We start from the raw sequence: 17,732 nt of genomic DNA, 5'->3' as shown, positions 1-17,732 counted from the left end.
ACTTGGATCCCATTTACCACCCCTGAGAAAAAGAACCCGAAATGACATCGCCACTGGAAATGACATCACCAATCCAAGAAAACATAAACACATAAATAAAAAGTGTGCCATACACCAGTGCTTCATCCGGAGGCTCACTGATGATGTTACCTAGTATGGTGATGAAACGTCTGAAAAATGAACCTTCCAGCTCACTTACATCCATTATTTGGACTTGCACAAAAACAGATTTAGAAGAATTCATCAAAATCAAAATTATCAACCCCATTAAACCTAAGCCATGACACACAAGAAAAACATTAATTTTCTTAGATAATATATTTAAATTGACATAAGACAACAGGCATATGTAAGCAAAATACGTGATACATATTTGATACAACAAGTCGTCATCCTAAAGACACCAGCATATTGATGAGTTTCCTTCACATTTACGTAGCTGGGATATTTTAACCAGGCCCTTTTGTACTTTATCTCACATCTCAATTTCACATTTAAATTTAAGAATTACTATAGCATTGTTTTAAAAAATTCTCAAGGTCAGGTTCGTAGGAGAGTAGTCTGACACAGAACAAACGACCAAGAGGCGAGTCTGCTAGAATATGGGCATTTTATTCCCCGCAGCGTCGCCACAACCAGGTCTCATACAACGGGTCTGGCTTATACTCACTCTACATGTTACCGGAACTGGGAGCCGTCAGTTCTCGTAGAGCGGTTGCCAACAACCCACGCTCGGCGGTTAAACGTAACCCCGGAGCAGACTCACCGAACTGGAGACTTTTCCAGCTGATATACTCTTTTCCAGATATAAACATTCATGTGAACAGCAGAGCAAGGCTAAAAAACACATTCCATTCTGGTTACATACAGATAAGAAGATTCACACGGGGAGGTGTGTAATAAGATTCACACGGGACGAAGCAACACCTCCATTCCGGTTAGATTCACACATGTATTGGGACATAATTTTTTAACCGTTTCACCACATTCCACTGCTTGGCCCAATACATGTGTTACATTATGATTCACACATGTATTGGGACATAATTTTACACCACATTCCACTGCTTGGCCCAATACATGTGTTACATTATGATTAATTCAGTTCAATTCGTTTCAGTTAATTTCAGTTCAGTCAATTCAGTGTAGTTCAATTCAGCTCAGTTCAGGTCTGTTCAGTTCAATTTAATTGTGTTCAATTCAGTTCCGTCCATTTCAATTCAATTTAGCTCAGTTCCATTTTGTTCCGTTCAATTTGATTCACTTCAGTTCCACTCAGTTCAGTTCAGTTCAATCCCATTCAATTCTGTTAACTCCGCTTCAGCTTTTTGGACATGCCCACATCCTCCGCTGTACCCCAGGCAAGGGGTTCTTCGGCAGGACTGGGATCCTCTCTCAAACAAACTGCCACGTACATGCCCACATCCATGCCATCCCGGGACGGTCGGGACCTCCACAGTTTGTTCTTCTGGTTTCTTAGTCTTTTTCCAAAACATTGTTCTGTATCAAAATCTCTCCTCAATTGCGATTGACCCTGCTCGACTACGCCAAATGTTTTAAAAAATTCTCAAGGTCAGGTTCGTAGGAGAGTAGTCTGACACAGAACAAACGACCAAGAGGCGAGTCTGCTAGAATATGGGCATTTTATTCCCCGCAGCGTCGCCACAACCAGGTCTCATACAACGGGTCTGGCTTATACTCACTCTACATGTTACCGGAACTGGGAGCCGTCAGTTCTCGTAGAGCGGTTGCCAACAACCCACGCTCGGCGGTTAAACGTAACCCCGGAGCAGACTCACCGAACTGGAGACTTTTCCAGCTGATATACTCTTTTCCAGATATAAACATTCATGTGAACAGCAGAGCAAGGCTAAAAAACACATTCCATTCTGGTTACATACAGATAAGAAGATTCACACGGGGAGGTGTGTAATAAGATTCACACGGGACGAAGCAACACCTCCATTCCGGTTAGATTCACACATGTATTGGGACATAATTTTTTAACCGTTTCACCACAAGCATCCACAACAATCTTCTGCACAGAGTAGCTCCTGATCATCTGCAGCCTTAAGCTAGAGATACCATGTTCAGTTGTAAAAATTTACATAATGAATTATTTGCAGAATCAAAGAATTATAATGGTGCAGAAGGGGACTATTTAGCCTATTATGCTTACAATGGGCTCTATTATCTAGTCCAACTATCTAGTGCCAATCTTCTGCCTTTTCCCCAAATCCCTGCATACCATTACAAGCTTAAAAAAAACCCATTGAATGTCCTCTTGGATGCCTCAGTTGAATCTGTCTTCACCAAATTGCCAGGCAGTGCACTCCATACACTAACTACTCACTATGAGAAAAAAATTTCTCACATCACCCTTGCTTTGTTTGCACATCTAAAGATATACCTTTTTTCTCTAAGGTGGCCTGAAGGGTGGTTGGGATAGAGGATGGAGGCTGCACAGGGAATAGTGGAAAACAGAGGTCACCAAATCCTTTCTGGCCTTAGTTTCCCTTTTTGAACAAGGCTATAATATTAATATTTCTGTAGTCTTCTGGCAGCTTCCTTGGGTCCAGAGTGGAATAACCCCACAGAGACCAGTATCCTGACACCATGTCACCCTTTACTTACATGAGGAAAGTCCTTGCAAGTGATCCAACTTCCTCAGAGCAAGCTGTCAGATTGAACGGGATGTCTGACACTCCTTAACTATCAACCAGGGCTTCTTGATTAGGGCTGTTAATCTGGTTCAATCAGGGAACTCATATTCTATGAGGTCCACCTAGCTGACCTTATTACAATCACTATGCAGGTAAGACTGAAAGATTATGGCCAATCTTTCTGCAATTTCTGCTGTCATTTCCTTCAAATTCCTTTGGTGCATCTCACTCGGTCCCAGTCCCAACAATCTAACCAAAACTTCTTCCTTATTAATTTTGATCCCTTCTAGTGACAGGGTTTCTTCCTCTGTCACCATGATCTGGGTAGCATCCTCCTTTGTAAAGACATAGACAAAGAACTTATTTAACACCAGCCATGTCCCCTGCCTCCATCGGTAAATCTTCTTCTTGGTTTGTGATCGTGTACTCCTCTTTTAACCACTCTCTTACTGTTTATATGTTTGGGATTTTGGGATTTCCCTTTATGTCATTTACTAGTCTTTTAATAGTTCATCGTTGCTTTTCTTATTCATGTTTTCATCTCCCTGCCTAGACCTTCGGTATTCCAGTTGATTCTCAATTGTACTTTCTGCCTTACACCTTTTGTTTTCTTTATTCATTCACTGGATGAGGGCATCACTGGCTAGGCAGCATTTATTGCCCATCCTTAATTGCCCAGAGGGCAGTTAAGAGTCAATCACATTGCTGTGGGTCTGGAGTCACATGTAGGCCAGACCAGGCAAGGATTGGAGCATCTATCTCTCAGGGACATCAGTGATCCAGATGAGTTTTTCCAACAATTGACAATGGATTCATGGTCGTCATTAGACTCGTGCTTCATTTCAGCTATCCTTTCTCTTCTTTCACTTGCAGACTTTCTTCTCCCTACAAATAAATACCAGCCAAACCTTTGCAACCTGCAGTTTCCTGCTTTTCACTCTCCTTTGACTATTCCCGACTTCCCTTACTCAACTGTAGCCTTCATTTCACCCACAGCACAATCTGCAGTTTCTGTGTCTTCCCTTACTTCCCCCAATCAGCCTCTATCTTTCCTCCCAACCATCCTTTTTAACCACTTTGGCAAAACAGTGACTCTCATTATACCTTCTGGCCTTGAGTTCCCTTCCTGTCCTCAGCAACATGCAGCTGGCATAGAGCACTGGCAATTAGCTGTTACCTCCTGGTCCTTGGACCCCACGCCTTGACATTTGTCCCCTAACTCTTGCCCTCATACTACTGCAGTGGTAATTCAGTTCCTGGGCCATTGGCACCAGTAGTGGAGTAGAAGGGAGGTGTTCTGTGGGGTGGGCATGACAGGTGCAAATCGAAAAATTAAAGCCATAGAGAGGGCTTTAAACTAAATACAGGCAGGTTGGGTTATAGAATAATAGAGATGTACACACGGAAACAGAGTCTTTGGTTTGACTCTTCCATACAGACTAGATATCCTAAATTAATCAAGTGCCAATTGCCAGCATTTGGCCCATATCCCTCTAAACCGTTCCTATTCATATATCCATCCAGATGCCTTTTAAATGTTGTAATTGTACAAGCCTCCACCACTTCCTCTGGCAGCTCATTCCATACACGCATCACCCACTGCATGAGTATGTTGCTCCTTAGGTCTCTTTTAAATCTTTTCCCTCTCACCTTAAACCAATGCCCTTGAGTTTTGGACTCACCTACTCTTGGGGGAAAAAAAGACCGTGTCTATGCACCCTATCATGCCCCTCATGATTTTATAAATCTCTATAAGGTCATCCCTCAGCCTCCCACTCTCCAGGGAAAATGAGCCCAGCCTATTCCCATAGTTCAAACCCTTCAAAACCAGCAACATCCTTGTAAATCCTTTCTGAACCTTTTCAATTTTACAGCATCTTTCTTACAGTAGGAAGACAGAATTGAACATAGTATTCCAAAAGTAGCCTAACCAATGTTCTGTACAGCTGCAACATGACCTCCCAGCTCCTATACTGGATGCACTGACCTTACCATTAAATGTAAAAGTCCTGCCCTGGTTTGCCTTTCCAAAATGCAGCACCTCACATTTATCTAAATGAAACTCCATCTACCAGTCCTTGGCCCATTAGCCCATCTGATCAAGATCCTGTTGTACTATGAGGAAACCTTCGCTGTCCACCAAATCGCACATGAGCCACCCTCCAGTCTTCCGGCATCTCAGGTGTGGCTATAGATGATACAGATAGCTCAGCAAGTGGCCCAGCAATCACTTCCCACAAAGTCATGGAGTACACCTGATCAGGTCTGGAAGACTTATCCACTTTTATTCATTTTAAGACGTCCAAGACTACCTCCTCCTCCCCCCCCCCCCCCCCCCCCCCCCTCCCGTAATATGGTCATTTTTCAAAATATCATTATTTCTCCAAGTTTTCTAGCTTCCGTAGAGGGAATACATATCCTGAAAAAACAAAGACAGATGGCAGAATTGCAGGGCAGCTATTTTGGTACCGTGGGGAACATTATCAAACGCCTTACTGAAATCCATATACGCCACATCAACTGCTTTACCCTCATCCACCTGTTTGGTCATCATCTCAAAGAAATAACAAAACATTGATCTTGGATGACTTTCATCTTTGGGTAGATTGGGAAAATCAAATTGGCAGAAATAGCCTGAAAGAGGAATTCATAGACTATATTTGATAGTTTGCCAGAACAAATTCTTGGCTACGTTTGCAGACAATACAAAGATAGGTAGAGGGACAAGTAGCATTAAGGAGGTGGGAAGGCTGCAGAAGGATTTGGACAGGTTAGGCGAGTGGGCAAGAAGTGGTAGATGAAGTACAACGTGGGAAAATGTGAGGTCATGTACATTAGTCGGAAGAATAGAGGCATGTACTATTTTCTAAAGGGGGAGAAAATTCAAAGGTCTGAAGTGCAAAGAGACTTGGGAGGTCTAGTCCAGGATTCTCTCAAGGTAAACTTGCAGGCTGAGTCAGTAGTTAAGAAAGCAAATGTAATGATGGCATTTATTTTGAGAGGACTTGAATAGAAAGCAGGGATGTACTTCTGAGGCTCGATAAGGCTCTGGTCAGGCTTTATTTGGAGTATTGTGCACAGTTTTGGTCCCCGTATCTCAGGAAGGATGTACTAGCCCTGGACCATGTTCAGAGGAGATTCACAAGAATGGTGCTAGGAATGAAAAGCTTAACATATGAGGAACGTTTGAAGACTCTGGGTTTATACTTGATGGAGTTTAGAAGGATGAAGGGGATCTAATTGAAATATACAAAATACTGAATGGCCTGGACAGAGAAGATGTTGGGAAGATGTTTCTATTGGCAGGAGAGACTAAGACCCGAGGACATTTCCTTAGAGTAAAGGGAAGACCTTTTAGACCAGAGATAAGGAGAAACTTCTTCAGCCAGAGAGTGGGGAATTTATGGAATTCACTGCCACAGAAGGCTGTGGAGGCCAGGTCATTGAGTATATTTAAGACAGAGATAGAGAGGTTCTTGGTTGTCAATGGCATCAATGGTTACGGGGCGAATGGAGTTGAGAAACATATCAGGCATGATTGAATGGCACTGCAGACTCGATAGGCTGAATGGCCTATCTTCTGCTCGCATGCCTTATGCTCTTTTACGGGGATCCAACTAGGCTATTTTGAGCAGGTAATGTGTAATGACGCAAGTTTAATAAATGATCTCAGAGTAAACAAGAAACAATGACCATAATCCTGGTAGAATTTAGCATTCAGTTTGACAGTTAGAAACTTGGGTTGGAAGTAGATATGTTGAACTCAAATAAGATGTTGCTGGCTGGATTGGACTGGGAAAGCAATTTTGTGAACATTGGCAGACTTAAGTAAATAGTTCACGACTCACAACAAAAATATGTCCCAGTGAGGAAGAAAGATTCTAGGAAGTGGTAAACCAATCACAACTAACCAGAGAAGTTAAGGGTAGGATCAAATTGAAAGAAAAAACATATAATGTGGCAAAAATTAGTGATAAACCAGAGGATTGGGAACGTTTTAAAAACCAACAAAAGATTACCAGCTAAGTAGTGGAGGGAGAAAATGAACTTTGAGGGTAAACTAGCAAGTCATATAAAAAGGGGTGGTAAGAACTTCTTCAAATGTTTGAAAAGGAGGAGAGAAGCCAAAGTGAACAGAGGCAACTTAGAGAATGAGGCTTAGGAAATAGTTTTGGGGAACCAGGAAACAGCTGAATAAATCCTTTGTGACATAGTAGAAGATAAAATATAACCAGAGACAAAAGTGGAGAAGGAAATCAATACAGTAACAATCACGGACAGGAAATTATAGGACTAAACAAGCCTTTATCCAATGGCAGACAGTGATTAGTGGGGTACTGCAGGGACCGGTACTAGGATCCCAGCTATTTAAAATATATATATGATATAGTTGAGGAAACTAAATGTAACTTTCAAGTTTGCAGACGATACAAAGTTGGGTGGGGTGGGTAAGCTTGTGAAGAGGATATTGAAGTGCTTCAGTGTGATTTGGACAAGCTGATTGGGCAAAAGCATGATGGAAGCAGTATAATGTTGATAAATGTTAGTTTTGGTCTCCTTATTTTTGAAGGATGAAGGTAGTACAATGAAAGGTTTGCCATGCTGATTCTCGACAGAATAGACATATGAGGCGCGGCTGATTTGGTTAGGATTATGTTTCCGGGAGTTTAAAAGAATGAGGGTGATATCTTAAAGAAACCTAGAAAATTAGACAGGATGATACAGGGTAGATGCAGGAGGATGTTCCCAATGGCAGGGGAATCGAAAACCAGGGCTCACAGTTGAAGAATATAGAGTAAACCTTTTTGGACTTGAGATGGGGAAACATTTCTTCACCCAGAGAGTGATAAGCCTGTGGGATTCGACACCACAGAAAGCAGTCAAGGCCAAAACATTGTATATTTCAAGAAGAATTGGGTACAGCACGTGGGGTTAAGGGATTAAAAAGACATGGGAGGGGGAAAAGCAGGAACAAGCTATTTGACTTGGATGATCAGCCATGATAATAATAAATGGCAGACTAGTCTCGAGTTGCCCACTCCTGGTCCTGTTTTCTGTGTTTCTACAGACGTGGTAGACAGGAAAGAACTTTTCCCTTTGGTGGAGGAATGAATGATGAGGGGGTGTCGATTTCAGGTGAAGGGAAGGAGGATGGTGGGAAACTGGAGCTCACTGCCTGTAAGGGTGGTAGGGGCAGCTACCCTCTGAACATTTAAAAATTATTTCGATGTGCATTTGGGATGCCAAGGTACAAAAGGCTATGGATCAAGTGCTGGAAAACAGATTAGAATAGTTAGGCTGTTGTTTTTGACTGGTGCAGGCTTGATAAGCTGAAGGGTCTTTTCTGTGCTGTAGACCTCAAAGATGGTAATGACTAGTGCACTAGAGAAAAAGTACTAGGAACCTAATGGAGTTAAAGGCTGCTAAGTCCCCTCAGCCTAATGGGTAACATCCTAGAATATTATTGAAAGAACTGCAGAGATAGTGAATGCTCTTGCAGTAAGCTTCTGAGGATTCTTAGATTCTGGAAAGTTCGAGAGGGCTGGAAAACTCCCAATGTAACATGTTTATTTAAAAAGGGAAGGGGACCAAAAAGAACTTAATTGTAGGCATGTTATCCCACTGAACTCATTTCTACCTACCTCGACACTGTCCTATCCCCCCTAGTCCAGGAATTCCCCACATACGTGCGAGACTCCACCTCCTCCAAGACTTCTGTTTCCCCAGCCCCCAATGCCTCATCTTCACCATGGATATCCAATCCCTCTACACCTCCATCCACCATGACCAGGGCCTCCAAGCCCTCCATTTCTTCCTCTCCGACGTCCCCAACAGTACCCTTCCACTGAGACTCTCATTCGTTTGGCCGAACTGGTCCTCACCCTTAACAATTTCTCCTTCGAATCCTCCCACTTCCTCCAGTCTAAAGGGGTAGCCATGGGCACACGTATGGGCCCCAGCTATGCCTGTCTCTTTGTTGGCTACGTAGAACTGTCCATCTTCCGTAATTACACCGGCACCACTCCCCACCTCTTCCTCCGCTACATTGATGACTGCATTGGCGCCACCTCGTGCTCCCGCGAGGAGGTTGAGCAATTCATCAACTTCACCAATACATTCCACCCTGACCTTAAATTTACCTGGACCATCTCTGACACCTCCCTCCCCTTCCTGGACCTCTCCATCTCCATTAATGACGACCGACTTGACACCGATATTTTTTACAAACCCACCAACTCCCACAGCTACCTGGATTACACCTCTTCCCACCCTACCTCCTGCAAAAATGCTATCCCATATTCCCAATTCCTCCGCCTCTGCAGTATCTGCTCCCAGGAGGATCAGTTCCACCACAGAATACACCAGATGGCCTCCTTCTTTAGAGACCACAATTTCCCTTCCCACGTGGTTAAAGATGTCCTCCAACGCATCCCGTCCACATCCCGCACCTCCGCCCTCAGACCCCACCCCTCCAACCGTAACAAGGACAGAACCCCCCTGGTGCTCACCTTCCACCCTACCAACCTTCGCATAAACCAAATCATCCACCGACATTTCCACCACCTCCAAACAGACCCCACCACCAGGGATATATTTCCTTCCCCACCCCTTTCCGCCTTCCACAAAGACCGTTCCTTCCGTGACTACCTGGTCAGGTCCACGCCCCCAAACACCCACTCTCCCGTCCTGGCACCTTCCCTTGCCACCGCAGGAATCCCACACCTCCTCCCTCACCTCCATCCAAGGCCCTATAGGAGCCTTCCACATCCATCAAAGTTTTACCTGCACTTCCACCAATATCATTTATTGTATCCATTGCTCCCGATGCGGTCTCCTCTATATTGGGGAGACTGGGCGCCTCCTAGCAGAGCGCTTTAGGGAACATCTCCGGGACACCCGTACCAATCAACCACACCGCCCTGTGGCCCAACATTTCAACTCCCCCTCCCACTCTGCCGAGGACATGGAGGTCCTGGGCCTCCTTCACCGCCGCTCCCTCACCACCAGACACCTGGAGGAAGAACGCCTCATCTTTCGCCTCGGAACACTTCAATCCCAGGGCATCAATGTGGACTTCAACAGTTTCCTCATTTTCCCTTCCCCACCTCACCCCAGTTCCAAACTTCCAGCTCAGTACTGTCCCCATGACCTGTCCTACCTGCCTATCTTCTTTTCCACCTATCCACTCCCTCCTCCCCCCCCGACCCATCACCTTCATCCTCTCACCTATTGCACTCTATGCTACTTTCTCCCCACCCCCACACTCCTCTCACTTATCCCTCCACCCTTCAGGCTCTCTGCTTGTATTCCTGAAGGGCTTTTGCCCGAAACATCGATTTTACTGCTCCTCGGATGCTGCCTGAACTGCTGTGCTCTTCCAGCACCACTAATCCAGAATCTGGTTTCCAGCATCTGCAGTCATTGTTTTTACCATGTTATTTTAGTGTCCATCAATGGGAAAAATTAGAATTTGGTAAAGCATTTCGAAATATAAAAAAACACAGAGAGAGCATGGCTTCATGAAGGAGAAATCATTTCTTACAAATATATTAGACTTCTTTGAGAAGGTTATATGGACTAATGGACTTGAATAACTTCATCAAATACAAGAACTATGGATGAAATGGTGAACCCATATGAATTGTGCTGAGCCTGCAAGAAACAGCAACTAAGCTTGAAGAATGGAATGGACTGAAACTGCAGAAACTACAGCATGAGGCAATCGCAGAATAATGGAAACAGGAACTGAACTTGGAAACATCTGGAGGTGGTGGCAACAGAAATACGTCAAAACAGGTCAGCTAAAGATGAGTGAGCGTTGGATGTAGATCTTGGATACATGATTTAACTTCAGCCAAAACATCAAACAGTAGTGCAAATCATTCTTGGGGGCAGCACATGGCTCAGTGGTTAGCACTGCTCCCTCATAGTCCAGGGTCCCAGATTCGATTCCAGCCTTGGGTGAGTGTCTGTGTGGAGTTTGTACATTCTCCCCGCATCTGTGTAGGTTTCCTCTTAGTGCTCCAGTTTCATCCCACAGTCCAAAAATGTGAAGGTTAGGGTGGATTGGCCATGCTACATTGCCCCATAGTGTCCAGGAATGTGCAGGCTAAGTGGGGTAGCCATGGCAAATGTAGGGTTATAGGGAAGGGGGCAGGGTGCGATTTGAAGTGTTGGTGTGGATTAGATGGGCCCGAGCCTGTTTCCAAATTAAGGGGATTCTATGAACTAAGACCAGCATTCATGGAAGCAGCCCTGGGTCAGGGACCCAGCCACTGGACCAGGAATTCTGAAGCCAAGACTAATCACATTGTGCCTTACTAGGTAGTATTCTGTACAGAAACAGAAATTGCTGAAAAAGCTTGGCAGGTCTGGCATCAACTGTGGAGAGAAATTAGGAGTTAATGTTTCGGACCCAGACCCTTTCTCAGGACGCTTCCTTAGCAATTTCTGTTTTTGTTTCTGATTTACAACATGTGTTGTCCTTTTATTTAGTATTCTGTACACGTTGTAAGTGCATGTGATATTCCTTTGATTGAACAAACTTTAACTTCAGCCTTTTATCAGTCTGCGTGAGTGAGTGCCATTTGGAGAGACACAACAGTAACAAGCAGGATAGGTAAAGGAGAACCAGTAGATGTAATTTTCCAAAAGGTGTTTGATAAGGTACTGCATCTAAAGCTACTTGATAAGATAAGAACCAGTGCCACTGGAGGTAGTATATCAGCACGGATAGAAGATTGCCTAAGTAATAGTAGGCAGAAAGTTGGGATAAAGGGGAAATTTTCAGGATAGCAACCTAGAACTAGTGAAGCCCACAGGGATCAGTGCTGGGTCCACAATTATTAATATATTAATAATTTGGATGATGGCAGTGAATGTACTGTTGCCAAGTTTGCAGCTAACACAAGGTGGGAAGGCAAGTGGTGAGGATGACACAGAGTCTACAGAGGGATGTAGACTGGCTAAGTGAGTGGGCAAAAACTTGGCAGATAGAATATAATGTGGTAAAATTTGAGGTCATGCTCTTCACAGGAAGAAAATAAAAGCTGAATAATACTTAAATGGTGAAAGACTGCAGAAAGTTGCAGCACAGAGTGATTTGGGAGTCACTATGCACGAATCACAAAAAGCTAGTGTCCAAGTTCAGCAGGTAATAGGGAGGCAAATGGAATGCTGGCCCTTATTCTAAAGGGAATGCAATATAAAAATAGGGAAGTTTTGCTAAAACTGAGCCAGACTACCATGAACAGATCTGGGCCTATTGTCTAAAGAAATATGTACTGGGATTGGAGGCAGTTCAAAGAAGGTTCATTCAGTTGATCCTGGGTATGGAAGGATTTTGTTATGAGGAGTGGATGAGTAGATTGAGCCTGTACTCATTGGAATTTAGAAGAATGAAAGGCAAATTCATTGAAACATCTAGGATTCTTAGAGGATTTGACCAGGTGGATGCAGAGAAGCTATTTATCCTTTTGGGAGAAGTTTAGGACCAAAGGGTATAATCTGAGTAAGGGGCCACACAGTTAAAGCAGAAATGAGGAATTTCTTCTCACAGAGAGCTGTTGAGGCTGGATATTTAAGTATATTCAAGACTGAAGTAGGGAGATTTTTAATCATCAAGAGAATCAAGGTAATGGAGAAAAGGAAAGAAAGTGGAGTTGAGGATTATCAGATCAGCCATTGTGTCCTTGAATGGTAGAGAAGAGTCAATGGGCTGAATGGCCTAATTCTGCTCCTACGTTTTGGGATAACAACCCTTTCAGTTTTGGACATCTGTTACAGTCTTATCACAATTTTAATCTGTCTGCACTTTTGGCACATCCCTTTGAGAAGTTCATCTTGTTCCAGCCCTCTCACCTCCCTCCTGTCCACTCCAGAATTATGATAAGTTATTCAATGTGATATCTTGACTCCTGTTCTCTCTTGGCATCTACACCAGTTGACTGATCATCTTTGGCAATTTTGACTTCTGCCTCAGTTTATAATGCTCTTTCTTCTTAGGTTTGCAGCATTCTTATCCTTAAACCAATCCATAAAATTAACTTTGATGTGCAATGCTGTGATCACTCTCTCCAATGTGCAGTGTTTCTCGTGCATGAACAGTTTAGTTTCCCCTCTTCCAGTATTTGCAGTGTGAACGCAGCATCCCTGCAGTTTCCCAACCAGTAGCCCCTTCCCATGGTTGTGCCTGTTTGTACCTGCAGTCCAATGATATTCTGTCCTGCTTTCAGTGTCTCGTTATCAAAAGCACGTTGCTGCTTTTCTGCATATCTCACACCAATATCCGATCTTGTATGATAGCCTTTTGTTTTTGCCTGTGGAGAATAAAAGTTTAACTTTGTCTGACTCGCTTAACACAAGAGACAATCAACCAAGTAGCTTGGGTTGAGATTAAAATAGTCACAGTGGAAGCACTCACCATGCTAGCCAGGGCCATAAGTGTTGTCTGAACTTGGGTTAAGTTACAACCCTCATATAAATCGTTGGCTTCAAAGCTGTCATGACGTTTCACCCCATATTTTGTAATTGCTTTGATAAAGTTCCCAATGTTCTCCAGCTGTCAAGAAAGAGCAATCATGAACACTACAAACAATGCCTACTCTTAGGACATGGCTGCTTGTAATTGTATCACGTTAGGGTGTGAGGGCTAGGACAACATTTGGGAAAGACAAAAAAGCTTCTCGTCTGTCCTCTGCACACACTGACTCCCATCTGTCCTCACACACACACTGACTCCTGCCTGTCCTCACACACACACTGACTCCTGCCTGTCCTCTGCACACACTGACTCCCACCTGTCCTCGCACACACACTGACTCCCACCTGTCCTCGCACACACACTGACTCCCGCCTGTCCTCGCACACACACTGACTCCCGCCTGTCCTCGCACACACACTGACTCCCGCCTGTCCTCACACACACTGACTCCTGCCTGTCCTCCCACACACACTGACTCCCACCTGTCCTCTACACACACTGACACCTGCCTGTCCTCTGCACACACAGACTCCCGCCTGTCCTCAAACACACAGACTCCCGCCTGTCCTCACACACAATCTGACTTCCGCATGTCCTCCCGCACACACTGACTCCCGCCTGTCCGCCTGCACACACTGACTCCTGCCTGTCCTCTGCACACACTGACTCCCGCCTGTCCTCGCACACACACTGACACCCGCCTGTCCTCCCACAAACACTGACTCCCGCCTGTCCTCGCACACACACTGACTCCGGCCTGTCCTCCCACGCACACTGACTCCCGCCTGTCCTCCCACGCACAGTGACTCCCGCCTATACTCCCACGCACACTGACTCCCGCCTGTCCTCCCACGCACACTGACTCCCGCCTGTCCTCCCACGCACACTGACTCCCGCCTGTCCTCGCACACACACTGACCCCTGCCTGTCATCGCACACACACTGACTCCTGCCTGTCCTCATGCACACACTGACTCCCGCCTGTCCTCACACTCACACTGACACCCACCTGTCCTCCCACGCACACTGACTCCCGCCTGTCCTCGCACACACACGGACTCCCGACTGTCCTCCCGCACACACTGACTCCCGCCTGTCCTCGCGCACACACTGACTCCCGCCTGTCCTCCCGCACGCACACACTGACTCCCGCACACACTGACTCCCGCCTGTCCTCACGCACACACTGACACCCGCCTGTCCACGCTCACACTGACCTCTGCCTGTCCTCTCACACCCACTGACTCCCGCCTGTCCTCACGCACACACTGACTCTCGCCTGTCCTCTCACACACACTGACACCCGCCTGTTCTCTCACACACATTGACTCCCGCCTGTCCTCCCACACACACTGCCTCCTGCCTGTCCTCCCACACACACTGACTCCCGCCTGTCCTCCTGCACACACTGACTCCCGCCTGTCCTCCTGCACACACTGAATCCTGCCTGTCCTCGCACACACACTGACTCCCGCCTGTCCTCCCACACACACTGACTCCCGCCTGTCCTCCCACATACACTGACTCCCGCCTGTACTCCCGCACACACTGACCCCCGCCTGTCCTCCCACATACACTGACTTCCGCCTGTCCTCCCGCACACACTGACCCCCGCCTGTCCTCGCGCACACACTGACTCCCGCCTGTCCTCGCATACACACTGACTCCTGCTGACGCATACTGACACCCGCCTGTCCTCGCACACACACTGACTCCCGCCTGTCCTCCCACATACACTGACTACCGCCTGTCCTCCCGCACACACTGACCCCCGCCTGTCCTCGTGCACACACTGACACCCGCCTGTCCTCGCGCACACACTGACACCCGCCTGTCCTAGCGCACACACTGACTCCTGCCAGTCCTCCCACACACACTGACTCCCGCCTGTCCTCTGCACACACTGACTCCTGCCTGTCCTCCCACACACACTGACACCCGCCTGTCCTCTGCACACACTGACTCCTGCCTGTCCTCCCACACACACTGACTCCCACCTGTCCTCCCGCACACACTGACTCCCGCCTGTCCTAGCGCACACACTGACTCCTGCCTGTCCTCCCACACACACTGACTCCCGCCTGTCCTCCCGCACACACTGACTCCCGCCTGTCCTCCCGCACACACTGACTCCCGCCTGTCCTCGCAGACCCACTAACTCCCGCCTGTCCTCGCGCACACACTAACTCCCGCCTGTCCTCCCGCACACACTGACTCCCGCCTGTCCTCGCGCACACACTGACTCCCGCCTGTCCTCGCGCACACACTGACTCCTGCCTGTCCTCGCGCACACACTGACTCCCGCCTGTCCTCGCGCACACACTGACTCCTGCCTGTCCTCGCGCACACACTGACTCCCGCCTGTCCTCGCACACACACTGCCTCCCGACTGTCTTCCCGCACACACTGACCCCCGCCTGTCCTCGCGCACACACTGACTCCCGCCTGTCCTAGCGCACACACTGACTCCTGCCTGTCCTCCCACACACACTGACTCCCGCCTGTCCTCCCGCACACACTGACTCCCGCCTGTCCTCCCGCACACACTGACTCCCGCCTGTCCTCGCAGACCCACTAACTCCCGCCTGTCCTCGCGCACACACTGACTCCCGCCTGTCCTCCCGCACACACTGACTCCCGCCTGTCCTCGCGCACACACTGACTCCCGCCTGTCCTCGCGCACACACTGACTCCTGCCTGTCCTCGCGCACACACTGACTCCCGCCTGTCCTCGCGCACACACTGACTCCTGCCTGTCCTCGCGCACACACTGACTCCCGCCTGTCCTCGCACACACACTGCCTCCCGACTGTCTTCCCGCACACACTGACTCCCGCCTGTCCTCGCGCACACACTGACTCCTGCCTGTCCTCGCGCACACACTGACTCCCGCCTGTCCTCCCACACACACTGACTCCCGCCTGTCCTCCCACACACACTGACTCCCGCCTGTCTTCCCGCACACAGTGACTCCCGCCTGTTCTTGCACACAGACACTGACTCCCGACTGTCTTCCCGCACACACTGACTCCCGCCTGTCCTCGCACACACACTGCCTCCCGACTGTCTTCCCGCACACACTGATTCCCGCCTGTTCTTGCACACAGACACTGCCTCCCGACTGTCTTCCCGCACACACTGATTCCCGCCTGTTCTTGCACACAGACACTGACTCCCGCCTGTCCTCGCGCACACACTGACTCCCGCCTGTCCTCCCACACACACTGACTCCCGCCTGTCCTCCCACACACACTGACTCCCGCCTGTCCTCCCACACACACTGACTCCCGCCTGTCCTCCCACACACACTGACTCCCGCCTGTCCTCGCACACACACTGCCTCCCGACTGTCTTCCCGCACACAGTGACTCCCGCCTGTTCTTGCACACAGACACTGACTCCCGACTGTCTTCCCGCACACACTGATTCCCGCCTGTTCTTGCACACAGACACTGACTCCCGCCTGTCCTCCCGCGCACACTGACACGCACATGTCCTCCCACACACACTGACACCCGCCTGTCCTCCCACACACACACTGACTCTGGAATTACCCTTCCATTAAACTTGAAGCTTTAACACACAAGTTAGCAACAAAAGTTTAACTGACACATAGCTACACACATAAAACATTTACCCTAAGCACAGCTTATGCAGACTGATGAAGTGACAGCTAATGCAAATCCATCACATAAACATAAAGCTTGAAACTTTTATGAGATTAGGTTAGATTGGATTACTTACAGTGTGGAAACAGGCCCTTCGGCCCAACAAGTCCACCCCGACCCGCTGAAGCGCAACCCACCCAGACCCATTCCCCTACATTTATCCCTGCACCTAACACTACGGGCAATTTAGCATGGCCAATTCACCTGACCTGCACAGCTTTGGACTATGGGAGGAAACCGGAGCACCCGAACGAAACCCACGCAGACACGGGGAGAATGTGCAAACTCCACACAGACAGTCGTCTGAGGCGGGATCTGAACCCAGGTCTCTGACGCTGTGAGGCAACAGTGCTAACCACCCAAAACTCATTACTATATTTTTTACTGCAAATCACATCTTAATCTTGATGTAATTTTAACAACTGACAAATGTTAATTATACTTGTGACTACTCTGATATGATTACTCTGAAAGTTACAGAGCCTTAACAATTCATATTCATTTGTGAGGAATTGAATTCATAACCTCTATGATTTCATGGTAATGGTAAGAGAACAGAATGGTGAGGTATTGGTAATAATAGAGAGAATCAAGGAACTTGCAAATTCCAGGATGGAGAGTATTCTGAGGGGGAATGATCCCCTTAAAATGTTCTTGTCACTTTTCAGCCTCCCTATCATCCCCCCCCCCCCCACCAGCAACCTCCCCACATTGCCTTTGCACCCTCCCTGTATCCCTACCACTTCACATCCTTCTTCTCTTGAATCCAGTCTTCCTCTCTCTGTGATTTATTATTGCTGAATGTCACCATTTACCACAGTCTTGGTGGGTCAGAATCTTGGAGTTCTGTACCTAGCAGGAGTGGGAATATTCCCACAGACTACAATAGTTCATCAAGGTCCTCTTCATCAGATTTGT

General features: G+C 47.3%; 1 protein-coding gene across 2 annotated transcripts in view; it reads right to left on the bottom strand.

Annotated features, from left to right (window-relative positions):
* LOC122540169 (calponin-1) overlaps positions 1–17,732 on the bottom strand; it is a 65,818-nt gene that overhangs the window by 4,783 nt on the left and 43,303 nt on the right. For both annotated transcript variants that reach the window (XM_087983481.1, XM_043675500.2), the window contains exons 4-5: positions 13,087–13,224; positions 12,866–12,982 (exon numbers count right to left, since the gene is read on the bottom strand). In XM_087983481.1, the coding sequence (XP_087839607.1) occupies positions 12,866–12,982; positions 13,087–13,224 (255 nt within the window). The remainder of the gene's footprint in view (positions 1–12,865; positions 12,983–13,086; positions 13,225–17,732) is intronic.

This window comes from Chiloscyllium plagiosum, unplaced genomic scaffold, assembly GCF_037043375.1.
Source record: "Chiloscyllium plagiosum isolate Xiang-an unplaced genomic scaffold, Cpla_swu_hap1 HiC_scaffold_45, whole genome shotgun sequence".
Classification (NCBI taxonomy): Eukaryota; Metazoa; Chordata; class Chondrichthyes; order Orectolobiformes; family Hemiscylliidae; genus Chiloscyllium; species Chiloscyllium plagiosum.
Note: the sequence above shows the minus strand (reverse complement) of the source record. Positions and strands in the feature narration are given on the sequence as shown.